This window comes from Schizosaccharomyces pombe (genome assembly GCF_000002945.2).
Source record: "Schizosaccharomyces pombe strain 972h- genome assembly, chromosome: I".
NCBI classification, from domain to species: domain Eukaryota; kingdom Fungi; phylum Ascomycota; class Schizosaccharomycetes; order Schizosaccharomycetales; family Schizosaccharomycetaceae; genus Schizosaccharomyces; species Schizosaccharomyces pombe.
Window position 1 is genome coordinate 2,157,366 of NC_003424.3, and position 14,907 is coordinate 2,172,272.

Genomic DNA, 14,907 nt, shown 5'->3' on the forward strand with positions numbered 1-14,907 from the left:
ATATATATATATATATATATAAAAATTTTTTTAAAAGAAAACCCTCTGACATCAGGCTTTCATTCAAAACATTAACAATGCTGCTATGTTGACAGTATAATTATGAAAAGCTCTTCAACATCACTAGATTTTCCTTTTAGAAAGAGTTTTATTTTCGAAGCATTTCTTTTTTGTATGCATTCACTCATAATATTAAAATTACTTGATATATTTAGCTTATTACTAGCGAAATCTGGGGAGAGAGAATGCTCGTTTATGAACGAAGATCATAAAACATTGTAAGTTTTGAGAACAAACCACTGCTATAAACAACAAATAGAAAGACCTTTTTAATATATTTTATGGCGTTTAATCAAATTATTAAGCAAACCCAGTAATAGCTAAAAATAGTTGAAACATCTAGGATCATTTTCAATTCCTTATTTATTTACTTCTAAACAGCCGTTCGGCCAAGTTTCTGTGAGCTACAAGAAATGATGGTATCTTTCAATAAACAATGATTGGCGTTGCATAAAGCAAGCGTATGAATGGAATATTGAGCTATTAAAAATAATATAAATATGCAATTTCAAACGTTTTCGGCTTTTAAAAGTGGAACGTGGCACATTTAATCAACGTAAATCATTTTTTTTTTACCTATAGAAGTTTACCCAAAAATTGATACCAAGTATTAGCTTTATTAACTAATTACTTTTGGTAAAGCGGTAGAACCTATTCGACGAAATATCAATCAAATTACCAAGTACGATCTTGTCGCTCACTCATTACCCAAAAAATCATAGAAAGGACGATCCAAATATGTGTGCATATTGCTTATAATTAACTCGTTTATTACTGCGATACTCTGTAATTCGTTGTATCTGATTACGAATAATAATAGTCACTTTTACGATATCAATTATTATCAGATAAATATTTTCGATCGCAAAATTTGATCTTCTAACTATTTTGACTAATTTGTGCGTTTATTCTTAACACCGAATTGAAAGAAAATTTCAAAAGGTAGTCTTTGTTAGTTCCTTTTGTGGTAAACGCGATTAGTGGCCAGTCACTTACAAAACTTTGTTAAAGCAGACTAATAGTAGTCAACGTGTGATTTTATTTTTTCTTCACCGCTTACTTCTCAAAAGCCTCCTTTTTAATTTACTATCAAAAACGGCAGTTTTGGCAGTTTTTTGAAGGTTTATTGGTTTAATTAATTTATTCTGTAAAAACAAGGAAAGCAAAATTACAGATATTTGATTCTTTAGATTTTCTTAAACCCTCTCGCATCTTCGTCTTATTTTGGCTTTTTTTTTTGTTAAATATAGCAAGTTTGCGCCTCTTTTATTTAAATTCATTTTTAAAAAGCCACCTTTCATTCTAAATTTACCTTATTCCTTTTTCTCCCTGTGAAATTCAACCCTTACCATTTTTTTGAAATTGGTGACTTTTCGTTTTCAAACTATGTTCGACCTCGCAAGACAAACTCGGATTATCCTTTTATTAGGTATTGATGTTACTTTTTTCTTCATCGAAATTATTACTGGTTATGCGATCGATTCACTTGCCCTAATTGCTGATTCATTTCATATGTTAAATGACATTGTCAGTTTACTGGTCGCTCTCTGGGCTACTCGTCTAGCACATTCAACATCTCACGAACCAAAATACACATATGGCTGGCAACGTGCAGAGATTTTAGGTGCTTTGTCGAACGGTGTATTTCTCATTGCCCTTTGCATGTTCATTTTTATGGAAGCCATAGAGCGCTTCATTGAGCCTCCTTCTGTCAGCAATCCCACCCTTATGTTCTTTGTTGGTTCTTTAGGTCTGCTAAGCAATTTCGTTGGTATCTTTTTATTTCATGACCATGGTCATGATCATCCTCACACCCATACCGCTCAAAATTACGATTTTCCTGAAGAAGATGATATTGAATCCGTTTTACCTTCGACTATCGTTCATCGTTGTAATACCAGTCAACAAGAAGTCAGCCATACACACACTCAAGTCGCAGACTCTGCTACCGAATCTTCTCCTTTATTGAGTTACACTGGTAATCATAATGGTGCTGGTACTTCAAAGCCAGTCAACAACCATGGCAGTATTGAACAAGATGCACCAAAACAAACGAAGAAACGAAATTTGAATATGCATGGTGTCTTTCTTCATGTCTTGGGTGATGCTCTCGGTAATATTGGTGTTATTAGTGCTGCTTTATTCATCAAGTATACTGACTATTCTTGGCGTTTCCTCTTTGACCCATGCATTAGTATCCTTCTTACTTTCATTATTCTTTTTAGCGCAATTCCTCTCTGTAAATCCGCTGCTCTCATCTTATTACAAGTTGCTCCTCAAAGCATCAAACTGGATGATGTTTCCAACCTAATTAATCATCTAGACGGCGTGGAATCTGTTCATGAACTCCACATCTGGCAGCTTTCGGACGTTAAATTAATTGCCACTGTTCATGTCTGCGTTACACTTCCTGATGATAAGGGAGAGTCTTATACAAAGCTTACTACGGATATCCGTAATGTCCTTCAATCTTTTGGTATATATGATGTTACCATTCAACCAGAATTCGCCAATCATCCGCTTTTATGTGACCAAGGTTCCTCGTCTTAGTTTGCGAACATTATAAATTTAACGTGGTTAATCTATTGTGTCACATCTTTTGATTTATTCTTGAGGTAAAATTTTATATTGAATGTTTACTTTGTTTCATTTTTAAAGCGTAATTTCTTCTGCCATTCCTGTTCGTATTTAAAAACTTTATTTCACCATCTTGGTTGTTTGTTTTGCGAATGCACTTAAGTAAAGTAGTCGACAACTTAACTTTGAAAGTAGATAGTTTTCGATTTCTTATTCTTGATGAAGACGATGCATAGTTTCGGTTTTATTAAATCTCTATTATTCTTAGAAAATAATGTTTAGATGTAGTGTTTAATTATTTAAAAGGAATATTTTTTAACAATTATATTGGGTTTGATTCTTCTCGTTAGTATTTTTTCTAAAGTATTCGTTGTAAGTGTAAAACACCATCCAATGTGGTATTTGTGTTCATGTCTTGATAAATCATTTGAACTTTGGCTATCAGCGTCAGTTCATGTAATGCGTTGACGAGTTTGTGCGCTTAGTTGCATTTGCCGTTTCCCAAATCATCACCTCCAAAATAAACGAGATCGTATTCCTAGTCATTTGATGGTTAAAGATCAAAATACATGGAACAAACACTAGCGATATTAAAAAATGGTACGTATCAATTTAATACATAACTCATTTTAACCAATGTTGTTAGACAACTCAACGTTAGTGGCCGAGATGCAGAATCAATTAGTCCATGATTTTTCCCCTAATGGTACCGCACTCCCCGAGCTTGATATAAAGGCATTCGTTCAAAAGTTGGGTCAAAGACTGTGTCATCGTCCTTATGTTTATAGCGCTTTCATGGATGTTGTGAAGGCTTTACACAATGAAATGTATATATGGCTTATTTACTGAGTTGCTTTGAGATAGCTCTTTTTTTATTACTATTCACTTATTAACATGAACATTAGTGTCGATTTTCCCGGGTTTATTGAAAGAATATCTGTAATCTTAAGAGATTACCCAGATCTTTTAGAATATTTGAACATCTTTTTGCCCTCGTCTTATAAATACCTTTTATCGAATAGCGGTGCCAACTTCACATTGCAATTTACCACCCCATCTGGTCCAGTTTCTACACCGTCTACTTATGTAGCTACTTACAACGACTTACCTTGTACCTATCATAGAGCTATAGGATTTGTTTCACGAGTTCGACGAGCATTATTGAGCAATCCCGAACAGTTCTTTAAATTACAGGATAGTCTTCGTAAGTTTAAAAACTCTGAGTGTTCGCTTTCTGAGCTTCAGACTATTGTAACGTCTTTGCTAGCGGAGCATCCATCTTTAGCCCACGAGTTTCACAACTTTTTACCAAGCTCCATCTTTTTTGGGAGTAAACCTCCTCTAGGATCGTTTCCATTAAGAGGAATTCAGAGTTCCCAATTTACGTTGAGTAATATTTCTGATTTGCTTAGTCAATCAAGGCCGGACAACCTCTCACCATTTTCACATTTATCAAATGAGAGCAGTGACTTTTTCAAAAATGTGAAAAATGTACTTACCGATGTAGAAACTTACCACGAATTTTTAAAACTCCTGAATTTGTACGTTCAAGGGATAATTGATAGAAATATTCTGGTGAGTCGTGGGTTTGGGTTTCTTAAATCGAATTCGGGACTTTGGAGAAGCTTTTTAAGCCTTACTAGTTTGAGTCCGGAAGAGTTTTTATCTGTATACAATTCCGCTTGCTCAGACTTCCCGGAATGTGGCCCGAGTTACCGATTGCTTCCTGTCGAAGAACGCAATATTTCTTGCAGCGGTAGAGATGATTTTGCATGGGGTATACTTAATGATGACTGGGTCAGTCATCCAACTTGGGCATCTGAAGAAAGCGGTTTCATTGTTCAGAGGAAAACGCCTTATGAAGAGGCAATGACAAAGTTGGAAGAGGAACGTTATGAATTTGATCGGCATATTGAAGCTACTTCCTGGACAATCAAGTCTCTTAAAAAAATTCAGAACCGTATAAATGAATTGCCGGAAGAGGAAAGAGAAACATATACTCTCGAGGAAGGGCTAGGTTTACCATCAAAAAGTATATACAAGAAAACTATTAAGCTTGTTTATACCAGTGAGCATGCAGAGGAAATGTTTAAGGCCTTGGAAAGAATGCCTTGCCTCACATTACCATTGGTAATCAGCAGATTAGAAGAAAAAAACGAAGAGTGGAAGTCTGTTAAAAGAAGTCTTCAACCTGGATGGCGAAGTATTGAGTTTAAAAATTACGATAAGAGCTTAGATTCACAATGCGTTTATTTTAAGGCAAGAGATAAGAAGAATGTATCTTCAAAGTTTCTCTTAGCAGAAGCCGACATTCTACGATCGCAAGCGAAGCTCCATTTTCCTTTGCGAAGTAGATCAGCTTTCGAATTTTCTTTTGTATATGACAACGAAATAGTACTTTTTGATACTTGTTATATGGTATGCACATACATTGTATGTAACTCTCCCTCTGGTTTAAAGAAAGTTGAGCATTTTTTCAAGAATATATTGCCTTTACATTTTGGTCTTGAAAAGGATAAATTTTCGATATTCCTGGATCAAGTTTTTCGTGGTCCTGATTACGATGTGAATGCCCCGAATATAGTTGGTAACAAGCCTGTACGTCGGAAAAGATCTAATTCTATAACCCAGTTGACGGAATTTGTAAAACAACCTAAAATCAATGGTCAACGCGAAAGTCGTTCAGCTGCAGCTGCTCGCAAAAAAGAAGAATCCGGTAACAAATCACAATCTAACTCTCAAAACTCTTTAAGTGATGAATCTGGAAACGTAACGCCGGTTTCTAAGAAACAGCTTTCACAACCTGCTGCAGCCATTAAAGCCAGTCTCAAATATCCAAGTCATCCAGATAGTCTTTTGGAACATCAAGATCATGCTGGTGATACGGAGAATGAAATGCATGACGACGTCGATAAAGAACAGTTTGGATATTCTTCTATGTACGTATTTTTTAGACTTTTTAACTTATTATACGAAAGGCTTTATGAGCTTCAGCGTTTGGAGGATCAAGTGTCCATTATCCAACAGCGTATAATACCAAACCCAGTATCTCAAAAACAAAAGATTTGGCGCGATAGGTGGAATGATCTTTCAGATGTCCCTGATGAAAAAACTCATTACGAAAATACTTATGTGATGATTCTTCGATTAATATATGGGATAGTTGATCAAAGTGCCTTCGAGGACTATCTGCGGTTTTATTATGGCAATAAAGCCTATAAAATATATACTATTGATAAACTCGTTTGGTCTGCTGCTAAACAAGTCCACCACATCGTTTCCGATGGAAAATACAAATTCGTTACTAGTTTAGTCGAACAAAATAGTTCTGCTTCGCCTAAGAAGAATTATGATGACTTTCTTTATCGCTTGGAAATTGAAAAGCTTTTGAATCCTGATGAAATTTTGTTTCGATTTTGTTGGATAAACAAATTTAAATCATTTGGAATCAAAATAATGAAGCGAGCGAATCTTATTGTGGATCAAAGTTTGGATACACAGAGACGAGTTTGGAAAAAATATGTTCAAAATTATCGTATACAAAAACTTACTGAAGAAATATCTTATAAAAATTATCGTTGTCCCTTTCTTTGCAGAAATATAGAGAAAGAAAGAACAGTTGAGCAATTGGTTTCACGCCTTCAAACAAAGTTATTAAGATCTGCAGAATTGGTTTCCGGATTGCAAGCAAAATTATGTTTAGACTCGTTTAAATTGCTCTACTTACCACGCACAGAAGATTCTTACATAGATGCATCTTACCTGCGCCTTAGAGATACCGACTTCCTTGATTGCCAGAATAAAAGAAAACAGCGTTGGAGAAATCGATGGGAATCGTTATTAAAATCGGTTAGGGGAACTTCTGACAACACGGCAGAGGTGAATTTTGATGCTGACATTAATGCACTATTTATCCCATAATGATTTTAATGCAGTCGACCTACCTATTGATCATATTTACTTAAATACAATTTGACTTTAATAGTTTTATATTACTTTGTTAACATAACTTATCTTTCTAGGTATTTTATAATTTCAAGGATTTATGTATAGTACGAATTTACTGAAATTTTTGCACATAAGCTTTGTATTAAATTTTCTAAAGCCGTACTTCTGTAATTACTACATAAAATATTACAATGCACAGATTTTTATTTACAAACAAGCGGTTGTCGTAGCAACCACTTTGTTTACCCTCAAAAGTTACCACCTGCGTTTTGTTAGAAACAAATACCAAATGGCGAGTGTTGCAATTAAAGAGCCCAAAACTGCTATAACCCCGAAGAAGAAGTCCAAAGCCTCTCGTCTTTGCTTTACTCCGCCAACTAATCTTCATAATAATAAAAAAAATATATTCTACACTCGCTACGATTGCATTGGTGAAGGCGGCTTTGCGAGATGTTTTCGAGTCAAAGATAATTATGGAAATATTTACGCTGCTAAAGTTATTGCTAAAAGGTCACTACAAAATGATAAAACAAAGCTGAAGCTCTTTGGAGAAATAAAGGTGCACCAATCCATGAGTCATCCAAACATCGTAGGATTTATAGATTGTTTTGAAGATTCGACGAATATTTACTTAATTTTGGAGCTTTGTGAACATAAATCTTTAATGGAACTTTTACGTAAGCGAAAACAATTAACTGAGCCAGAGGTTCGGTATTTAATGATGCAAATTTTGGGAGCTTTGAAATATATGCATAAAAAGAGAGTCATTCATAGAGATTTAAAGCTTGGAAATATTATGCTTGATGAGAGTAACAATGTAAAAATTGGTGATTTTGGGCTTGCCGCGCTTTTAATGGATGACGAAGAACGTAAAATGACTATCTGTGGTACACCGAACTACATCGCACCTGAAATTTTGTTCAATTCAAAAGAAGGACATTCATTTGAAGTTGATCTTTGGAGTGCTGGAGTAGTCATGTATGCCCTCTTGATTGGAAAGCCACCCTTCCAGGATAAAGAGGTAAAGACAATTTATAGGAAGATAAAAGCCAACTCATATAGTTTTCCTTCAAATGTCGACATATCTGCAGAAGCAAAAGATTTAATTTCTTCTCTTCTGACACATGATCCAAGCATTCGTCCCAGTATTGACGATATTGTTGACCATGAATTCTTTCACACTGGCTATATGGCTTCTACACTTCCAGATGAAATTTTACATTCAATGCCTATATGGCCTTCTTCCCAATCAAAATCAAGCTTTCAGAGAAACCTGGACTTCGTTGCCTCTGCTTCCGGAGTAGGCTTTGGAAATTCAGCAGGTGTAGAAAAGAATAAACCTTATGCACTTCGAACAGATGAAGTTGATAATGATCGAATATTACCAAGTGTTTTAAGTCCAAGGGACCGTGTCAACCCTGTTATGAAAATAGGACCGGAAACCAAACCTGTACCATCAAAGCTCTCTACAGCCCTCCATGCAGCTCGTAAATCCACTGATGGAAGTTTAGGCTCAAGAGTTAAAGTTTTGAGAGAAGAATCACAATCATTTGTTCCAACTAAGAGCGCTGTCACTGAACAAGTTGAACCTATTCAATTAATTCGGTCTTTATCTGCAAATACAGTTTCAAGACTTTCTAAGGTTGGAAATATGAAATCAGACATTTGGATCAGCGTAAAGAAGACAGCTCTTAAAATCGGGATGGCATTGGAAGCACATACACACGCTTTAACTTCAGAGGATGCTGACTCTGAGCCCGTTCTTTTTATTACAAAGTGGGTTGATTATTCCAACAAATATGGTTTAGGATACCAGCTATCCGATGAATCGGTTGGCGTACACTTTAATGATGATACATCCTTGCTTTTTTCAGCTGATGAGGAGGTTGTCGAGTATGCTTTACATCCTAAAGATACAGAAATTAAGCCATATATTTATCCTGCTTCCAAAGTTCCTGAATCTATAAGAAGTAAACTTCAGCTTTTAAAGCACTTTAAAAGCTATATGGGACAAAATCTTTCGAAGGCTGTGCAGGATGAGAGTTTTGAAAAACCCAAAAACTCAACTTCCAATACCATGCTTTTCATGCAGCATTATCTTCGTACGCGTCAAGCTATAATGTTTAGATTAAGTAACGGAATTTTTCAGTTCAATTTCCTGGATCATCGAAAAGTTGTTATTTCCTCTACCGCACGGAAGATCATTGTATTAGATAAAGAGCGAGAGAGAGTGGAATTGCCTTTGCAAGAAGCATCCGCATTTTCAGAAGACTTGAGATCTCGCTTAAAGTATATTCGCGAGACGTTGGAATCGTGGGCGTCGAAAATGGAAGTGAGTTAATAATACCGTTAATCTATACTTGGGCGTTAAGTTACTATGCTGTCTATTTTTCCATATTTCACATCCTCATTTTTGTACTATTCATCCATTCAATTCAGTTTTATGTTAATGTTTTACTAATTCTTTTTTTATTATTTCTTTCCCTCAGATACATCTTTTAAACGCAGGAGCTCTTGACGAATAAGTTATAAACTTAAATTATAGCTGCAAATATCAGCTTAATCCCTTTTCAAAATTTTTTATTTTTTGCTTTTAAATTGATCGCTGCAAATTCTGTCTTAAGGCGACACTTATTTATCTAATCAAAAGGATTCACAAATCTCAATGTTCCAAGTGTTATCCAAAATGTTAGACTAGTCACAGCTATGTTAATTGATTTTTATTCTCTCGCTGTAACTGAAATCCTTTTCACAGATTAGATACATGTTTTGCTAATTATGTCAGTAAAATGTGTACAGTTGAGTTCAATCTGCTGCATATTAAGAATCACAGACTTTGTAACACCAAATTAAATTAATTAATAGTAGCATTATTTATTGTTTACAAGGCATTAATTTATACTTCACTAAGTATATCAAAAGAGCAATAGTACTGGTTTTTACTAGCAACTGTCACGTTGAATCCAAATAGCAGGAACATTTTTATAATAAATAGGCTGATGCGATAAAAGAACTGTTTGCTTTTAAAGTACTTATAAACTAATTCCAGCAATACATAATTAGTAAATAAAATGCTTTCTCTACCTACGCTATGCTATGTTAATAGCGATTGAGGAAATTACCTAACGGACAATACACTAATTAGTTTAACGAATATGAAGCTTTGCGTAGCATGCGTTAAATCTCTTTACTATTTCATAAACAAGCCGAGTCAAATTGATGAAGTATCCAAGAACGCATATCCAATTCCCCAGTATGCTTCGGAATCGTTTGTTTAAAACCCCACATCAGACTGGTAAGGATATTAATGCTTTTTCAAATTGCTCTTCAATTTGTACTAACGTTTTGTAGGCTTTCAATGGAGGTTAGGCGCTCCGGCGACGGGAATTACAATCAGGAACCAACCTATTAGAAGCTATTCAGGTCTGCGAGGAAATTTTTTGATTGATAAAAGACTCTCTCCTGTCAAATTTAATAAATATAGTCCATCAGATATAGTATTCTATAATATCGGCTCTTCAAGACTTTACTCTACAGAAACTCCTACTCCTTCTAAAGTTAAGGAAGCCCCGAAACAGGTTGCTGCGGAAGAGACTAAGCCAACTACTGTGGTTAAAAAACCGTCAATATGGCAAAGGGTTAAAGGCGGTGTATTACATTTCTGGGATGGTACTAAACTTCTTGGTGTCGAGATTAAGATTTCTTCAAAACTGGTTTATAAGATGGCTGTCGGTTACGAACTTACTCGTCGTGAAAGTCGTCAACTTACCAGAACTTTAAAGGATATTGGAAGACTTGTTCCATTCTCAGTGTTTGTTGTTGTGCCGTTTGCCGAATTATTGTTGCCCATTGCAGTCAAGCTGTTTCCCAATTTGCTTCCTAGTACATTTGAAGATGCAAAGGATAAGGAGGCTAAGAAAGCACAACTTCGAAAGACTAGAAATGAAGTATCCAACATGCTACGAAGCACCTTAAAATCGGGAAAATTTACTTTCTCCAACGAGACTCGTGAATCTAAAGAGTTCAGAGATTTTTTTCAAAAGGTGCGTACTAGTGGTCAATCCCCATCTAGAGAAGAATTAATTGAGGTTTGCAAATACTTTAAGGATGACATAACTCTTGATAACTTGTCGCGTGCACAATTAGTAGCTATGTGTCGCTACATGAATCTAAATGCATTCGGAACTGATCCTCTATTGCGTTATAATATCCGTCATCGAATGCGTCAAATTCGTCGTGACGATCGTGCTATTTACATTGAAGGAATCAACTCACTTTCAATTCCCGAGCTTTTCAATGCCTGTAATTCTCGTGGTATTCGGACTCAGGGCCTCTCTCCTGCTAAGTTGAAAGAAGAATTAAGTGTCTGGCTTGATATGCGTATCAAACATGGAATTCCTTCTGTTATTTTGATGCTTTCAAACGCATTCTCTTATGGATATAACGAGGGTACTTATGATTCACGCTGGGATGCACTGCAAGATACTCTTGCTTCTATCCCTGACGAGCTTTATCATGAGACTGTTGTTGATATGCCAACAAAACAAGTATCAAACAAGGAAAGGCTCGAAATTTTACGCGAGCAAGAGGAGCTTATTGAGGAAGAAGCTGAACACGTCGCGGAACATCCAGATTTGGCTAAGAAACAAACGGAAGAAAACAAAGCTACTTCCAAGCCTGCAGTCTCTGCGAAGTCACCGGAATCTAACATTCCAAAGAATGAAAGAAAATAATTTCTGTGATTTTCCAATCAACTCTTGTTTTGCAACTTTTCCTTTTAGAATTTTGTTTAATTATGTCTCACAATCCGTCATATCTGTTTATTTTTCAATCCATTTAACTTATTTCTACCATTCTTTTTTAAGTTTTTCCTTTACGCTTTTAGGTTAGAACTTGAACGCCTGCATCCTAGGACTGCTTTTATTCTAGACTACCTCTTTTTTGTGGTGCGTATTTGTTTTTGCCGCTAAATATCAAAATCATAGCTGCCATAACAAATATCTTAAAAGTTTGATTTTTGTTTACGAGAATGATATGAAAAATTCAAACAATATTTTTGGCTTAATTCGTTTTGTTTCTTTTTTTCTCAATACATTTCACCAACATTGCATGGTTATTAGTAAATTTCGAAATAAATATATATAGCTTTGTTTCAGTATTTATTTAAAGAGATTTAAAGAAAAGAAAGAAAGAAATCCTTTTATGATATGAATAGTTTTTTATTTTTATTTGTTTTATTTCATGGAAGTCGGTTTAGAGGTATTAGGAAGCAATGTAAGCACTTCTTCCGCTGCCAGTAGGACATTTTTTGGAATACCTGTAGCGTCAGTTTAGTTGTATTGCAAACAAAAACTTACCTGCCATTTCAGCGACTTTGAGCCCGTGTGATTGATAGTTAACGCCTTTTTTTAGTTTGTAATCGAAACTGAAAGTGTGATCATCCTGTGTATCGAGTTAAAAAAAATTTCATCTAAAACTTAATCTTACTCTGTCAATGCTTAAATTAGTGCAATAACACTCTACATTTTTAAAAGATTTCGTCAAGTTAGTAAGTTGATGAGCGTGGGTTGCAAATAGAGTTCTAGAATGGTTAATTGTAGAAAGATATTTTAGACAACCGTAAGCAATTGCAATACCATCGCTTGCTGTGGTGCCACGTCCAATTTCATCCATGATTACGAAAGACCTTCTTGTAGCATTTTTTAAAATAAAAGAAGTCTCCATCATTTCAACCATGAAAGTAGATTTTTGCTGATACAAATTATCCGCAGATCCTATTCTGCTAAAAATTTGGTCAACAATCCCTATTCTGGCATTACTAGCTGGAACAAAGCTTCCAATTTGCGCTAGAATAGAAATAATTGCGTTTTGTCTCAAAAATGTACTTTTTCCGGCCATGTTTGGCCCAGTAATCAACCAAATATTAACGTTCCCATTTCCAACAAAACAGTCATTTGGAGTAAAGGGAATAAGTTTATGACTCAATCCCTTTTCCACAATCGGATGTCGTCCCTGTATTACAGTATGAGCATGTGAATCATCAACCACTGGACGGACAAAATCCTGTTCCTGTGCTAAAGTCGCTAAAGAAGTAGAAATATCTAATTCATCCAGGGCATTAGCTAATGAACGCAATGTTTTGTGATGGCTAACTATCTCATCAGTGATACTTTTCAAGACTCTCTGCTCCTCTTGATGTATATGCAATTTAGTATTCTCAAGATCCATTCCAAGCGAAGTCCAGCCCGGTAGTTGAAAGCTTGCCGTACTCTTTGTTGATTGAAAGAGAACTGCTTGAGTAAATTTTTTGATAAATCGCTCAATGGTTTCGTTGCCTGACAATTTTAAATGTACATAATAAAGCTTTGCAGGACTTTTTCGTAAAGTGGCTTTCTTCCCTAAGCGTTTACTCAAATCCTCTTGAAGTTTATCGTAAGAAGCAAACAAACTTTGAAGCTTCTCATGCAGTTTTCGAAGATTATTATTAAAATTGGATTTGACAACCCAATTTTCCTTGAAACTTTGTCTAATATCAAATTCAGAAGATAGTGATTTCTTTACAATCTCTACTTGAGCATTTTCATCTTGAAGTATTTCTTCAGCTTCTTGAGCAATTACTTCGGTTTCTTCTTCTTCGTTTATTTTCTGCTTCATCAAAGCATTTTCATCCACGGCATTATTTATTAGTTGTTTCAGCTCATCATGCGGATGCATATTTAATAAAAGTAACCTAAAAGCAGATGAAGATTCAAGGGGAGATAGTAAAGAATGAATTTCCTTAGTAATAGAGAAATTATCAGCCATTTTTAATAAATCATAAGAGTTACCCCTACCCATCAATAAATGTTGAAGAATCCGATGCGTATCATTCGATTTCTTCAACAAGTTTATTACCTTCGAACACAACTCCGGAAGCAACTTAAATTTTTCAACTAAGTCCAACCTATTGTTTATTTCAACAATGTTAGTAGAAGGTGCACAAAGTCTCCGGGTTAATAGGCGGGATCCAGATTTAGTAACCGTTTTATTAATGGCATGAAGAAGGGAACCCGTGTAGCGGTTCTGGTATAAGGATGATCTGATTTCAAGACCTTTCATTGCTGACTCTCCAATAATCATGTATTCGTTTAACGAAACTCGAATGGGTGGTTGAATATTTGGATGCGAATTTTGAAGCCGATCAGCGATATATGATATTAATGTACAGCCAGCTGTAACCTCCAATTTTGTACAATATTTTATAAAGGAAGGGTCAATTTCCTTTTCTAAAAACTTATTCCAACAATCCAGAGATTGGTATCGATTTTCGACGTAGGATAGGAAATACTTTCTTTCTTGAATAAAGGAATAAATAGGATGAGTAGTAAAACTTTTCAAACTTTCGTCTAAAACAATTTCTCTAGGAGAAATTCTAGTCAAATCCCCTGCTAAACGCTGCAAGTTGGAATCTTGTGTGAAGAACTCACCAGTTGACAAGTCGAGCCATGATAATCCAATTTTACAATCAGCGAAACAATCCTTATCTTCAGCAGTTCCTTGATTAGAAATATCGGAACTAAAAAAATTGGGATCGAAGACGACAGTTAGGATATAGTTGCTTTCATAAGGATTCATAAAATTTTCGTCAATTAGAGTTCCTGGAGTTATGACTCGGGTGACAGATCTAATATACATATTCTTTGAGCTCAGGTCATCAACTGGCCTAATAACTTCCTCACTCAGAGCAACGCACTTTTTTAAATCTTCCACCAATATTTTGAGATAACGGTCCAGCTTAAAAAAAGGAAATCCCGCCATTGATACATCAGATTTAGAAGTCTTTTTCTTGGAAACCCTTAAATTCAGCAATGGACCTATTTTCTCAGCTTGTTCGAAGTACATTTCATAGAAATTACCAACCTTTGTAAGCAAAACACAGTCGGCAAACTTTTTTTGCTGAAAACTAACTTCTTTCAAAAGAGGAGGTAGAGTTACTTTTTCCTTCGGTCTAATAAAATCTAACGGAGGTCCTAACGCGCCTTGTAAAATTGGCTTTTGGCCGACTTTGGGGGATTTACTAGAATTTCGAATTTGAGTAAACGGTACCCAGGTTTTAGTGAAAGAAGATTTACTTCTTAATGAAAAAATATACCTCCATGTCGGCATAATTTTCAGGTTACCGAATGGAAGGGTTTTTTTGTAGAGTTAGCAAAAGTTTATGTTACTATAAGCGACAATGAATGCATCATTGTCAAGTTGAAGAAATAGTAATCTTCAAGTATATAAATTTATTTATGAGCATATAAATGTATATTAATAAATATATGTATACGTTTAAATAGA

The 14,907-nt window shown here is 35.2% G+C and overlaps 5 protein-coding genes and 7 long non-coding RNA genes across 12 annotated transcripts; 7 read left to right on the top strand and 5 right to left on the bottom strand.

Annotated features, from left to right (window-relative positions):
• Window positions 1-414: 414 nt before the first annotated feature.
• On the bottom strand, window positions 415-1,102 carry SPOM_SPNCRNA.2966. Its single transcript, NR_192334.1, has one exon. It is a non-coding gene; the product is annotated as a non-coding RNA (long non-coding RNA).
• Window positions 429-830, top strand: SPOM_SPNCRNA.187. The gene has a single exon (NR_150609.1). It is a non-coding gene; the product is annotated as a non-coding RNA (long non-coding RNA).
• On the top strand, window positions 942-2,721 carry zhf1 (ER zinc importer, CDF family, Zhf1). The gene has a single exon (NM_001019076.3). The coding sequence runs from the start codon at window positions 1,447-1,449 to the stop codon at window positions 2,608-2,610; it is 1,164 nt and encodes a 387-aa protein (NP_593645.1). The 5' UTR covers window positions 942-1,446; the 3' UTR covers window positions 2,611-2,721.
• SPOM_SPNCRNA.2967 lies at window positions 1,327-6,600 on the bottom strand. Its single transcript, NR_192335.1, has one exon. It is a non-coding gene; the product is annotated as a non-coding RNA (long non-coding RNA).
• pst2 (Clr6 histone deacetylase complex subunit Pst2) lies at window positions 3,121-6,713 on the top strand. Its single transcript, NM_001019077.3, has 3 exons — window positions 3,121-3,237; window positions 3,284-3,464; window positions 3,543-6,713. The coding sequence occupies exons 1-3, from the start codon at window positions 3,207-3,209 to the stop codon at window positions 6,556-6,558; spliced, it is 3,228 nt and encodes a 1,075-aa protein (NP_593646.1). The 5' UTR covers window positions 3,121-3,206; the 3' UTR covers window positions 6,559-6,713.
• Window positions 6,714-6,865: 152 nt separating this feature from the next.
• plo1 (Polo kinase Plo1) lies at window positions 6,866-9,400 on the top strand. The gene has a single exon (NM_001019078.3). The coding sequence runs from the start codon at window positions 6,875-6,877 to the stop codon at window positions 8,924-8,926; it is 2,052 nt and encodes a 683-aa protein (NP_593647.1). The 5' UTR covers window positions 6,866-6,874; the 3' UTR covers window positions 8,927-9,400.
• SPOM_SPNCRNA.2968 lies at window positions 6,969-9,565 on the bottom strand. The gene has a single exon (NR_192336.1). It is a non-coding gene; the product is annotated as a non-coding RNA (long non-coding RNA).
• A 194-nt stretch (window positions 9,566-9,759) lies between these two features.
• On the bottom strand, window positions 9,760-11,637 carry SPOM_SPNCRNA.2969. Its single transcript, NR_192337.1, has one exon. It is a non-coding gene; the product is annotated as a non-coding RNA (long non-coding RNA).
• Window positions 9,812-11,622, top strand: mdm28 (putative potassium ion transporter Mdm28). Its single transcript, NM_001019079.3, has 2 exons — window positions 9,812-9,880; window positions 9,937-11,622. Exons 1-2 carry the CDS (start codon window positions 9,841-9,843, stop codon window positions 11,316-11,318), a joined length of 1,422 nt encoding a protein of 473 aa, NP_593648.2. The 5' UTR covers window positions 9,812-9,840; the 3' UTR covers window positions 11,319-11,622.
• Window positions 11,638-11,670: 33 nt separating the features above from the next.
• msh1 (mismatch repair ATPase msh1) lies at window positions 11,671-14,782 on the bottom strand. Its single transcript, NM_001019080.4, has 3 exons — window positions 12,073-14,782; window positions 11,943-12,027; window positions 11,671-11,902 (listed from the first exon to the last, which is right to left on the bottom strand). Exons 1-3 carry the CDS (start codon window positions 14,728-14,730, stop codon window positions 11,820-11,822), a joined length of 2,826 nt encoding a protein of 941 aa, NP_593649.2. The 5' UTR covers window positions 14,731-14,782; the 3' UTR covers window positions 11,671-11,819.
• On the top strand, window positions 12,492-12,941 carry SPOM_SPNCRNA.2970. Its single transcript, NR_192338.1, has one exon. It is a non-coding gene; the product is annotated as a non-coding RNA (long non-coding RNA).
• On the top strand, window positions 13,192-14,807 carry SPOM_SPNCRNA.2971. Its single transcript, NR_192339.1, has one exon. It is a non-coding gene; the product is annotated as a non-coding RNA (long non-coding RNA).
• The last annotated feature ends 100 nt before the right edge of the window (window positions 14,808-14,907 follow it).